Source organism: Polypterus senegalus, chromosome 9 (assembly GCF_016835505.1).
Source record: "Polypterus senegalus isolate Bchr_013 chromosome 9, ASM1683550v1, whole genome shotgun sequence".
Lineage (NCBI taxonomy): Eukaryota > Metazoa > Chordata > Cladistia > Polypteriformes > Polypteridae > Polypterus > Polypterus senegalus.
The window spans coordinates 41,668,795-41,683,038 of NC_053162.1; the positions used below are offsets into that span (position 1 = coordinate 41,668,795).

Sequence of the window (14,244 nt, forward strand, 5' to 3'; positions counted from 1 at the left end):
AGGCCCTGGCCTCCGTGACCCTGAACTGGACTAAGGAGGTTCAATAATGGACAGAAGGATGAATGTTTTTCACAGTATTAAACTTTGTTGTCACACATTTGTTCCAAGATTACCATCTAAAAGTGTTTATCCCGGCCAATACCCCCACACGGCTGGATGGAGTCCTCCCTGCAACATGGAGGTGCCCCAAATTCCAGCAGGGCATCATAGACCTTGGAGTTTTACTTCACAGCCCTGCTGGATACCGTGGGGACCACCAGGGGACGCTGCAGGGAAAAACAGGGCTGAAGAAAAGAAGGAATTTTCACCTGACCCAGAAGTGCTATGAAATCACGTGGACTGAGGGACAGAAGCACTTCCGGGTCAAGGAATATAAAAGGACTGTGGGAGATCCCAGCAGTGAGCCGAGTTGCAAGGAAGGGTGACGAAGCTGCTGGGAGTGGAGGATTGTGGTTATTGAGTGTATTATTGTGATTATTGATTTATTTTTGAGAGTATTGTGGAGGTGCTTTGTGCATATTAGTCAAGAAATTAAATTCATTTCTGAACTTTTACCTGGTGTCTGACGTGATGTCTGAGGGTTCAGGGGTCAACAGCGACCCCTATCTGTCACACCTGTCAGACATTTTAATCTCAGAATCTTTAAGAACATGAAGTTAGGCTGTGGAAGCTGATGCTTTCCTATTCCTCATCCTCTAAACTTTATAAATCAGCTAACATATTATAACACATATAAACACACATATTTTCAGTCTCTCACTATCCCTGTTCACACACGTCTATACACAACTCATGTAGAAGTTCATTAACCCAGATATCTCACTTTCTGGTTACTGTCTACCCAGTGAGTAGCAGAGACCAAATGCTTTGGTTGTTTTACTGTACAGATAAATGTACGTTTTTCACAATATTCTAGGATCATAAGAACATTCAAGCTGAGGAGTGACATACTGCATCTTATAAGGTTGTTTTAAATGCAATGCTTAACACTCAAATTTTACACATGCTCAGCCTTGATTTGGTAAATTGCAGGGCTGAAATAATTTGAAAGTTGACTAAAACTATATTCACATGCACCCTCGGCTAGAAAAGTTACCCATTCATTTAATGGGTTAGGTTAGTCTGTGTTTGGGCCCTGCCCAGGGTTTGTTTTGGCCTTGCACCCTATGCTAGCTGGGATAGGCTCCAGCAACCCCACGATCCTCTTCAGGACAAAGCGGTTCAGAAAATGACCGACAACAAGACTTGTTGGTGAGCAGTAATGGCTGAGAGCTGCATGAGCTGAGCTATTTGTTTACTCCGGAATATACACAAATCAAAGATAAATTTGAAGCAAAATTAAAAATATAAATGAAAAGTGAAAAATACCAGAGCCAAATACAGGGATGTGCTGATCAGAAGTTGTATGCCACAATTTGTACAAAGCTCAGTTTCGACCACATGTGCGCCATACTCTTTCTGTTTGTGCATCACTTCACTGCTGACTTTGCTGAACGAAAGCACCAGCTGTAGAGCAGACAATGCATGGCCGTGCCCTGTTTGAAAAAGGGCTTGCCAAACATCTTCTTGGATAGTGCAGGTCCTAGCACCACTGCCTCATGTTGTTCCCAGTTGTTCTCTGTGTGGATTCTGCATGTTCTCCCCAAAGTTGTGTGACTTTTCCTCTCATGTCTCCAAGACATGTACATTAAGTTGATTAGCAATTCAAAACTGACCCTGTGTGAGTGTGTGTTTGCTTGAGAGGGCCCTGCAATGGACTGATGCCCTCCTGCAGGACCTGCTCTGACCTTGAGTACAGTACTGTGTGACCTGCTAGGATGGACACCACATCCTTACACCTGGCCAGGAGGGAGAGATAGCTCCTTTCCATGCCAGGACATCAAGATGGAAAGATGTTACAGTAGCTTCATTGGGAATGGTATCTTTACAACTGCTGAGCAGCAATGGCGATGGACTTTGGTACTTGTGGGAGTGTCCCCCCACAGACTGGGTGGCAGCATATGGCACGCCACACAATGGACAGCATGGCAGTTGAGGTCCCATGGTCCTGCCCTGTTGCCATGAGGTGCCTTTGGATGATGATGTTACAAGGACTTTGGTGGTCTTGCCTAAACCGGGGCAATAGATTAAGCACCAGCAGTACTTCAGGGTCCAGAGTTAAAAGAGACCCCTCCACTTGCTTCAAAAAGAGCTGGAGTCTGTTGTGGAGAAGAGAGTGTAGAAAAACAAAAAGGAAGAGAAAGAAGAGATAAGTTGTGCTGTATTGTGAACTGAACAGGCATGTATGAATGTATAGTTTAAATGAAAAGCACTTTAGTTGAACTGGGACTGTAGTGGTGTAATAGTGTCTGGAGGTTTGGGCTCAGTGGCACCCCCTATAGGCCACAGCTACAAGGATATACCCCAGCCTCCACATCCCTGAATTAAATGAAATTGGTTTGTTTGTTATTTACATTTCTTGTGTTGTTATTTAAATTTCTTGACATTGTGATCTGTAGTGAGAGTAGGAAGCAGGTTGAGGAGACCCTGGAGAAATGGAGTATATGCTCTAGAGAGGAGAGGAATGAAGGTCAGCAGGAACAAGACAGAATACATGTGTGTAAATAAGAGGGAGGTCAGTGGAATGGTGAGGATGCAGGGAGTAGAGTTGGTGAAGGTGGATGAGTTTAAATACTTGGGATCAACAGTACAGAATAATGGAAGAGAGGTGAAGAAGAGAGTGCTGGCAGAGTAGAATGGGTGGAGAAGAGTGTCAGGAGTAATTTGTGACAGACGAATATCGGCAAGAGTGAAAGGGAAGGTCTACAGGACGGTAGTGACACCAGCTATGTTATATGGGTTAGAGACGGTGGCACTGACCAGAAAGCAGGAGACAAAGCTGGAGGTGGCAGAGTTAAAGATGCTAAGATTTGCATTGTGTGTGACAGGGATGGATAGGATTAGAAATGAGTACATTAGAGGGTCAGCTCAGGGTTAGACGGTTGGGAGGCAAAGTCAGAGAGGCGAGATTGTGTTGGTTTGGACATGTGCAGAGGAGAAATGCTGAGTACTGTATATTGGGAAAAGGATGATAAAGATAGAGCTGCCAGGGAAGAGGAGAAGAGGACAAGAGGAAGGCCTAAGAGAAGGTTTATGAAGGTGGTGTGAGAGGACATGCAGGTGATGGGCGTGACAGAACAAGATACAGAGGACAGGAAGATATGGAAGAAGATGATCTGCTGTGGCAACCCTTAACGGAAGCAGCCAAAAGAAGAAATTATTTAAATTTCTTATTAAAAATTCTTATTGGTTTGGATAGGAAGCAGCTTTCCTACTGGTGAAATCATCCAATTTCCAGACACTTTTCAAATATGATACCTTGCCAAAGAAGCAAACTTACACAGAATGATCATGTTACTAATACATCTAATAGTCATATGATTGATACACTTGGTAGCTATAATAGAGTTGTATGCTTTGTTTACTCCTAACACACAGGTAAATTTTCCAGTAATTTATAAACTGTGTCTTGACCTGAAAACTTGTCAGGTTGGGCTACCCAGTATACTTTGTGTCCTTTTGTTCTTATTTCACGGACCAGCAGTTTACCTAGGGCAGTCTGCACGTGTGTGTCCAACATCACTACATTGTAAAGAGAACACTTTCATAAATCACTGTTAATTGCATTCTTTGCTTTCTTTCTCCTTTTAGTTTGTTAGGACTTTGGGAGCCAAATTCCAATGTGATAGGTACAAGAGTTGACAGTGGTGCCATATCACAGCTTCAGAGCCCTGGCACAGTAATAGCCCTGGTATCACAAGTACAGAGCATCTCCACCAAAAAGCAACACGCCATAAAATAAGTGAGTGAGTGTGGGACCAGCAGCCTGCCATGTATATAACACTTGTGGAAGATGGCCCGGACACAGACAGGCGGACAGCGATGGTTCAACCCACACACGTTTATTATACATCATGTCTACAACTGTGAAGCACACAACCCCCAAAGTCCCCAAAAGTCCAGGCCCTCAACTAACTCCTCTTCTTCCTTCAGGCCACCTCCACTCCTCTCCACCAAGACCTCGTCTCTTGTCCTTCTGACTCCAGCCCTCGAATGGAGGGAGGCGGCCCCTTTTATCCCCACCTGCACGTGCTCTAGGTGCCTCTCGATTAGCTTCTGCCGGCACTCCCCAGTGTGGTGGAAGTACTGGCTGCTACTAGGAAGCACTCCGGCTGTTCCTGGTCTTCTTTCCCCCAGCACTTCTGGGTGTGGCGGAAGTGCTGAGGGCCAGGGCTCCAAAGGCATTGGGGCGCCCCCTGATGGTGACCACGGGCCCCTATAAGGTTGAACTTCCAAGCTCAGGTCCCGTGGTCCCCAAAGCCACCAGGGTGGTCGGACTCACGTGGTCTGGGGGAGGTGTAAGCCCGGCTTACACCCGGCTGGGTACCACCCCCAGCCACCTGTGACACACTGAAATGCTAAATATCACCTGAAGAAGGCTCAACTGGCAAAATATTGTGACTCCAACCTTTAACAAAACAGTACACAATTAACCTTTACCTATTTTTGACTATTTACAGAGATGGCTGCTTTTCTTTTTGCATTTCACAGAGGAGGAAACACCTGTCTTTTCCTTTCATAACATCATGCTCACCGCACACATCCTAAACACTTCTGAGAAGCACAAACCCATGATTTGTTGAGGCTGGTGGCACCTGTTATAGCATCCAAGCTGACGAAAGTTGTGCAGAAACACCACTTTGCTTTTATTTTCTGATGTTACTTACACATAAACATCTGCACAGCTGGTTACACACACAGAAAAAAAATGACAAAAAAATGATGAAATCTGCAGCAAAGGCGGTCTAAACACCTCAGGGGGTTGGGGGCCTGAAGGTGTCACTATTAAGCCTCTTATCACCACTCTGTGGCTGTGCCTTTTTAATCCTTAACTCAAACACCTCTTTAAAAAGACAGAATCAATGCAGACTTATTTATATTTTTTTTAAAGACCAACCTTTGAACTGGCCAAGTACCTATCTCTGGAAGCAGACATGGCAGACTGAAAAGTAGTCACATTGTAACAAGTCCAAAGAACTCAACTAGATATAAAATTCAACAAACCATTGGTGGGCAAGAAACATAGATAGATAATAATTGTTTGCATTTATATAGCCATTTTCTCACCACTCAAAGCGCTCAACAATTGCAGGTTAAGGGCCCAACAGAGCAGTGTCCCTATTGGCATTTACAGGATTCGAACCAGCAACCTTCTAATTGCCAGTACAGATCCCTAGCCTCAGAGGATAGATAGATAGATAGATAGATAGATAGATAGATAGATAGATAGATAGATAGATAGATAGATAGATAGATAGATAGATAGATAGATAGATATTAATTTGTCCCCAGGGGACAAATTGGCTTTTTAAAGAAGCTGTTTAAATAAATAAATGCATAAATAGGTAGCTAAGTAAGTAAGTAAATAAATAAATACACACACTCTGGGCCAAACACACACACCGGAGTGACTATAAAGTAAGAAAATTACAAAGAAAGAAAACTTCTGATTTGGCTGTCATAGTCACAGTGAGGCATTATGCGGATGTATTGCTCTTGGTATAAAGGAGCCCCAATAGAAGAAATGCTTCTACTGAATAAGACCTCAGTGTCAGTGTGTCAGAGAGAAGACGTGGAGCTTTGTTCATTGTTCCTTGTCCATGCTCATGGCCACAACATCTATCCAGCTATCCTCTTTTAGGTGTGTTCACATATAATGCAAAAAGCACCTACTGCGGTCGCCATTTCTATCTGTCTGTCCATGTGAAACGACTTGGCTCCCTGTGGACTGATTTTTGTTGAAATTTGGCACACTTGTCATTCAAGAAGGAAAGATTAATTTGTCATACAGCACCCTGTACAGAGCTTTGAAGTTTTCCTTTGAAAATTATTGGCAAATCTGCAGACTTTTTTATCTTAAAATGGAGAGGCATTCTGTGTGACTTCAACTGCCAATTAGTTTAACTTGGAGAGATGTCATTTTAGGTTGTACATTTTGTATATTTTCCTCTTTTACTCATTCAACAACCACTCATGATGGTACAATGGATCTCAAATACACATTAGGCAAAGGCTGGGGGAGGCATGTGTGCAAACATCTTGTACCCCAATCCAATACCACCTTTGTGGGACATATGCCTGACGTGGAAGTACTTCCAACAGACCATGCCCTAGGACCAGAAGTTCTCCAGGTCTGAGATAAAAGAAGCAGCAGGTAATACTCATCAGGAAGATAATCTGTGGTTATACTTGTATATTTTGGCTGGTACTTAATTGGAAAAGTGTTTGTTGCAAATAAAAATATTTTATTTGAACCTGTAATTGAGTTGGGTAGCACCGTCTCTGTTGTTTAGGTTTCAGTGGTGCCCCCCTGTCGTTACACTGCACATTATAACAATTCAGTACTACTCTCACACTATTAGCTCCAGACCTGCTCTCCATGCTGCTTCAAAGCAGCCAACAAATTTATTGATACTTAAACAAATCTGAACTCTTTGGGAACATCTTTCAAAAATACCATGTTTAAGACATTTGCAGTTCCCTCCACAAGCAATAACTAACAATACGACATCCGCTGATGCTATTTTAACATCTTTCAAATTGGAATCTGCTTTCCATGAAAGCTTCTGAGCCACCACCAAGTCCATTTAGGCCACGTTTCTAACGATATATTGTAAAAAGCTGTCAAAAAGCAGGTAGACTACTAATGCAAGTAACTGCATTCAGTTATCATTGTTCTCTTTTAATATGACTCATGTAACGAGCATAAAAATTTACATTTTGTTAAAATAAATAAAAAATATATAAAAATACAATTCACAATATTTTATTTGTGTGTTTTTACTCTAGGATTATTTAGATGTAGTTTTTAAGTGAATAAACTGTGTGCCCAGAGCTCATAAGGGCAAGCTGAAATTGTTTGTATTGTGTGATCAAAATGTTCTGTAACCAGAACTCCAAGCAGGTGTAGATGAGCTCTTTAGATCATAAGAAGCCACATAAACAACAAGAAAAATAGGATAATGGAATGGAAAAGGTGTTTTAAAACAATGTTCGATGCTGAGAGATATGCAGAAGTAAAATACATTTCGAGAAAAGGTATTATTACCATTAAAATGTATGTTTAACCTTGGATAAACTAACCAGTGTGTATGTACTTGTAAGAAGATGTAAAATGTAAGCTTGGAACTTTAAGATCGTCATGTTTCAAAGTTAGCTAACGGTAACTTAACTAACAAGCAACCAGAGCATAGGACTTTATCATTTGTGCAATTTCGGCTGATGTAACATTTTACATAAAGTATTTATCAAAGTAGCTCTATAAAGGAAAGGATTTTAAAAAGCATGTTCAGAGACATAACAACTGCCATAAAGTGAAGGCACTCACTATCATCACACCTGCGTTGAATCATTCAGGTTGCATGTTTTTCATATTTAACATTTGTGCGTTGTTTCCCAGCAAATATTAAGTAATGATTGAAATAAAGTCTTGGTTTGACCTCGCTGAAGTTGTCTTGATGTTTATTAACATTTAGCAATAATTGATGAGTGTTAATATAACAAGCTGTGTTTGTTCAAGTTCCTTCAATGATTTATGTATAGATTGTCATATCGGTAGCTCGGAAAGGGAACACTTTCAAGTAAGCACTTGGTTTACTCTAACACTGTTAGAGCATTTGTGCAGCCATTTCAAGGGTAGGTATCTGGGAACAGAGTGCCATATCCATGAATCCCAGCAGGAGTGCAACTCCTGGTCTTTGCTAAAGTATTCTGAAGTGTAGGCCTTTCAGGAGAAATGACCAGGGTGCAGACTGCCATATCTGTAACACAGCAGGGGCACTGATAGACCCTTGGCCTCTTCTTGGTATCCTTGCTTTGTATTTGATCTGTCCCCAGGCAGGGGCAGTGACAGGCCCTTATGCACTGTTGCGTTGGAGTCATGAGTGATTAGTGAAGGTTAAACACATCAAACAAGACTAACAGATTTTTCCAGTATTAACTTGTCCACAAATATAAAATTAACCTTAGAGGTTAAAGTGCCCACCATGAACACTTTTTCACAATAAACCAACTCAGTGATAAAAAAATATTTAATAAACTAATCTGTGATAATTGACCCTTTAATGAAGTTATTAAAAATAAAAATAACTTCAATTTTAAATCAGTTAACTAAATCCCTGAATGTTAAACACTACACACATCTGTTAACTTTTCTACTACATTGTCCCATACATCAAAACTAGAAACCAATTTTAGAAAGAATAGAAGTCGTTTAAACAGTCCAAAATATGTTCAACTTGAAGACCCTAGCTAACCAAAAATGCACCTCTTCAGCAGGAGACTAGGTAACTCTTAAAAAAGACACACAACGTTGTAAGAATGTTGTAATTCCACATAGACAGTGACATAGCCAGGACAAGGCCAGTTGGAAAATGAGCTGGAAATCCAAAAGCTGCAGATTTTAACTAGGCTCCTCTCCCTGGCAATATGAAGTCAATACGGGTTCCTCACTGATCATCAGATATTTGGAGGTTAATGCCTCACACAGAGCAGGCTCGGCCCCGGCACTGAGACACCAATAACTTAGCATTTCAGTTGTGTGTAAATCACAATGCTCAGAGTGAGGAATCAACAAGTTAGAAAATGTACACATGGCTTAACATTCAGGTGCATTCTAGGACTTAGTTAACTGTTTTAAAGGTTGGAGCATTTTTAACTTTTGTTTTATTCATCAAAACACAGTTATCATATTATTGTTTAATATTTTTTGCAAGAATATTGAAAAATAACATGTACAGTAGAATGTACAGTAATTATATACATTAATAATAATAATCTATATATATAATTCACTAAGGCAAGACAACCATGGAAAGCACTCCGGAAAGGGCGTGGATTCACTAAGCCGCCGACAAGTGAGACGTCCATGGCGCACGCAGGAAGGAGCCACGCCCACCAACTCCAAGACCATTGGATACGACGACAACTCACAGAACCACGCTCACCAACTCGGACGCGACGACACAGGAAAAACAGCGTCATTTATGTTCGTCTGTCATAGAGTCCACATGCAGCTCTGAGCCACGTTGACTGTTCATAGAGGCATGTTTCTCGTGGAAGTGAATCGCTATATGCAGCGTGTAAAACAGTTTACGAGGGGTATCCCATGGGATCCTTAAAACAATCCTTTAAAACTGAGGTTAAAACACAATGAAGGAAGCAGTCTTTAAAAACCAATAAGCCCTGTGCCTCTGTTTCATTACCGTCTCACCTGCTTCACCAATGCAGGCCCTGCAACAGTCGAGACGCTCTCTCAGCAGCTGACCTTCTCTGTGCCTGACCGGTTCACACAGAGGCACCACACGACGCGGCAGGACTATGTAAGAGGAGGCATGTTTGTCACGGATGTAAATCGCTGTATGTGGCGTGTAAAACAGTTTGTTTGTCGCGGATGTGAATCGTTGTATGCAGCGTGTAAAACAGCTTCCGAGGGGTTTCCCATAGTCTTAGACTCAGTGGCCGGGTCTCTGTCAGTTGCTCTTGCGACCGGGCACATGACCAGGCAGTGTGTATGCTTCGAGTGCGAGGGTGGACACGACAGGACCGTCTAAGAAAAATCATATTTGTTGCTGTGAATCGCTGTATGCAGTGTGTAAAACAGTTTGTCGCAGATGTGAATCGCTGTATAAGGCATGTAGAGCAGTTTGCGAGGGGTATCCCATAGTCTTACAGTTGGTGGGCGGGTCTCTGTTAGTTGCTCTTGCGAGCGGGCACATGACCAGGCAGTGTATGTGTTTCGAGAGTGTGGGTGGACGCGACAGCACCATCTAAGAAGATTCATATTTGTCGCGGATGTAAATTGCTGTATGCAGCGTGTAAAACAATTTGTCGCGAATGTGAATCGCTGTATGCAGCGTGTAAAATGCTGTATTGTATGTTGCCCTCTCCAGAGTTACATCTTTTCATTCACCTACAGTCGTATACACAATGAAGTAACCAGTCTTTAAAAACGAGTTTTCGGTTACGACGCACGACCGCGTGCACCATAGCAAACTGTTTTACACGCTACATACAGCAATTCACATCCGTGACAAACATGCGTCTTCTTAGATACTCCTGCACTTTGTACACACCGCCCTCCCACCTCGCTACCACCGTGGTCGGGTGTCTTGGTTGATTATATATAGAAAGGCAGCCAAAACTGCACAGAGCAATGAAAAGTCTACGTGAGTCACAGCTGCATCTGGACTGTGCACAGACGACAACGACTCGAGTGACGAGTTGGAGGTGGGCACATGAGCAGGCAGTGCATACTGGAAGAGAAATCAGCAGACTAGCATGACGGAGGCAGCGGAGTGGACGTCCTTCTCCTCTCCTCCTGTTCCACCCTCCACGCCTGAGCGCCGCACAGACGATTGTGTTTCGGTTCGTTCCGTGCATTGTTACAATGTTGCTTTTCTTGCTGATTTATTACATTTCCGATTTTTCAAATGTTCATTTTCTCCCTGTGCTTAAAAATCATTTAAAAAATGGCCTGATTATGCAGCGTATGGTATGCCGCGGGTTGGCTAGTACATTTTATTTATTAATACAGTAAATAAACTACAAGTTTTTAATTGCATTTTACAATATCCTATAGTTAAAAGTCAGGACTAGCTAGGCTTCGATGGCTCAATAGCTTTCAGAGACAGTAGAGGCCAATTCAGGTGAAGTAAAGGTTTCATCAGTTGATGTACTACTGCTAGTTGCTGGGGTGGCCGTCACACATGTAAAGGAGGTGATTGTTGACTTCAGAAAGGCCCATGGTGTGTAGTGGTGGAAGGCAAGGCTACCTCCAAATTCATATTCTACAGAGACGCCATCAAGAGTGTTCTGTAGAGCGGCATCATCATCGGGATTGGGAACTGCAGCGTCTCTGACCATACGGTCCTACAACGGATAGTGCACATACTGTAGCAGAAAGATCACTGGGACCTCTCTACCTTCCATTAAAGACATCTTCATCAAGCATTGCATCTGAAAAGCCAACAAGCATTGTAGAAGTCCGTCCCCAACACCTCCTACGGTCTGTTTGTCCCACGTCTAATCTGGCGGAAAGTACTGTAGCATTCTGGCATGATCTGCAACAGCTTCTACCCCTTGACTGTCCAGACTCTGAGCTAAGAGCTGCTTCTTGTAGTTTATTTATATACAGCACAACTGCTACTACCGTTTTCTTTGTTATTAGTTGTTGTCTTTAATTTACTTATTACTATTTTATTACTATATATTCAGTTACCTATTATTTATTTATTTAACTATAACTAGTATAACTAACTAGTATAGTAAAGTTCTTTATCTGTCTTGCACTTGTCCTGTGTTTATAAATATGTTGCGCTGCCGTCCCAAGGAATGTTATTTTGTGCCACCTTATGTATGGAGTATGGATGGTATGACAATAAAACCATTGTGGCTGCCTACTAGTAATCATAGCTATTCATCCATTTCTAGGACACAAACTAGGTGTACTCTCACACATTAATGAATCAGTTAAATAATCTCTCACTGATCGTTTTATACCATGTGCATGAGCTTGTCCTACTTGGACTAATTTGCAGAGAAGAAAAGGGAAAGATTTCGAGGTTAGCCCACAGCTTACTAGTTTTGTCTTTCCTTCTCCAGTTAGAGGATGACCAACTGGTAGAGGAACAGTGGACCTGTGTCTGGCCTGTCTCCTCCACTCTAATAGCTTTGTAAAATTAATGAGGATCCAAGAAAGTATCAGTTATGACTTAAGAGTTTGAATGGCTTGTCAGTTTGCCCAACATACTATTTCCTTTTCCTGAAACCACCTGGCTTTACAACAATAAGCAGAGATTATGCATTAGAGCCCCAATTTTTTCATGTCTTTGGGATGTTAAACAAAACTATAAGGCAAACATAAAGGAGAACTTCAGTAAAATCACATGACTAAAGATACATAAGATGGCATGAAGCTATAAAAATTGAAAAGGAAAACAGTCTGAGCCAGTGGCCTTCTTCTTGCTCCTGCTTTATGTTTTTAGTTTGAATATGGTGGATTCATACCTGACGCTGCTCAGATTTTCATTCTTTCTCTAGTGCCTATTTAATTTTTGTTATAGATAAGTTATGAAGCACCTAATAACTTCCACTGTAAAATCAAGTCTTTCTGCTTATGTGGGTCATTACATGTAGTACAGAAACAGGATGTTGACACACCGATCTCTCTCTGTAATTATTAACTGGAGATGTCTCTCAAAGCAAGTCAAAATCTATCTATCCTTTCGCCTATCTCCATATTGAGTTGAAAGGCCTGGGACTCTAACCCTACCAACCGAAGCCAGGGCCATGGAAGGGCACTCCCATGAAAATTAAAACCATCTAAACAATCACTTTGTAAATTCAAGGTAAGGTCGTTACACTCACTGATTATGGTACTGGACAACAACAATGCGTTGCATATTGATCAGGACATGCATGTGAGAATTTCATTGTACTCTCTACATGTGATAATAGCAACCCTCTAAACTTATAAATGCTTCCTGCCTTTGTATGTGTGAAGTCTACACTTTCTCCAGTTGTTCACACAAGTTTCACTTCCCCAAGCTAAATATGTGTAGTTTAGGCCGAATGGCAACTTTACATTAGACCCATATGAATCAATGTGCCACACAATGGACAGGCACCATTCTCGTCTTGTGCCCATCACTGCTAGGACAGGCTCTGGCCCCCTATGGCACCGATTTGGGACATGTGGCTTGGACAGGGGATGACTTAAAGTATTTCAATTAACATGAAATCCTACTAACATTCCCAAACTCAGCCTTACATATTTTATGAGCTTGTCACTAACATCAGTAAATAAATTATGGCAGCATCCTCGAGATCGAGTCAAGAATATACTTGGCATGTGTGATGGCCTTCCACTTTTGAAGGATTTTTGTAATCTGAAGGCAGAAGTGCAAAATTCTGCCAGCAAGAGTAAACAGGCGCCTAATTTTAGGGTCCTTTTATTAAAAAGGAACAATGAAATCAGAGTGCCTCTTTCACATCCGCTATAAGCAAGCTTATGGTGATGCAGAGGAAAGTAATGTTCTACAAATATTTAGATCTCAGAAAGCACTACTTTCATATCTCTTGTTGTAAGAACATGGCTGCTATCATAGATAGATAGATTTGAAAGGCACTAAATAATAGAATAGATAGATAGATGCCTTCCAGTAAGGAGACCTGGGTTCACTTCCTGGGTCCTCCGTGTGTGGAGTTTGCATGTTCTCCCCGTGTCTGCGTGGGTTTCCTCCCACAGTCCAAAGACATGCAGGTTAGGTGCATTGGCAATCCTAAATTGTCCCTAGTGTGTGCTTGATGTGTGGGTGTGTGTGTGCCCTGTGGTGGGCTGGCGCCCTGGCGGGTGTTTGTTCCTGCTTTGCTCCCTGTGTTGGCTGGGATTGGCTCCAGCAGACCCTCATGACCCAGTGTTAGGATATAGATAGATAGATAGATAGATAGATAGATAGATAGATAGATAGATAGATAGATAGATAATTTATTTGTCCCCATGGGGAAATTAAAATATATGATCATATTATAAAACATCAGCATATCCTTACCAGGAAAAGCAGCTTTTGAATGCAAGATGTGATGAGATAATAAAACACATCCAGAAGAGCCCACCCCCGGTTTAGGCCTGTTTCAATGTACTTACACACCAACGCAGCCGGTCTTGTAATTCTGCAGACAATTCCTGTGGATTTGAAAGAATCTGTTGAATCTGTCTCAGTGTCACAAGCTAGCAGCCCATACACAAGGGACAGCAATGTCAGGCAGAGTAACATCGTTGTCCAAGCCAGAATTCACTGCCGAGTCTTTCCTTGCAGCTCCTTTGCCAGATCTGATCAACAAGCTGCACGTGTAATGAGTATCTTTGTTCATTTGATAAAATAAGACAAAAAAACCAAAAAAAAACTAGGACATCGCATGCTTCCCCCACTGATTTTAGAGCAAAGTTCACATTTCCCAATAGTAGAGAAGTTTGATTAACCCTTTCATGGCTGCTATGCTTGTTAAGCACAGAAAAGTTAAAAATGTGAGATAAACCAAAATCCAAAGGCTCAAACCAAAGCCCAAACTTGGATTACACAGTACAACTGTCAAGTAACAGTGTCAGCATAGGAGGAGTTGGGGGTGTTCAGTGGGGGCCCGGGG

The 14,244-nt window shown here is 41.9% G+C and overlaps 1 protein-coding gene across 1 annotated transcript in view; it reads right to left on the reverse strand.

Moving 5' to 3' along the window:
* LOC120535260 (cholesteryl ester transfer protein, plasma) overlaps positions 1 to 14,025 on the reverse strand; it is a 69,051-nt gene extending 55,026 nt beyond the window's left edge. The window contains exon 1 of the mRNA XM_039762981.1: positions 13,745 to 14,025. Coding sequence (XP_039618915.1) covers positions 13,745 to 13,874 — 130 coding nt within the window. The 5' untranslated portion in view covers positions 13,875 to 14,025. The remainder of the gene's footprint in view (positions 1 to 13,744) is intronic.
* Positions 14,026 to 14,244: the final 219 nt, after the last annotated feature.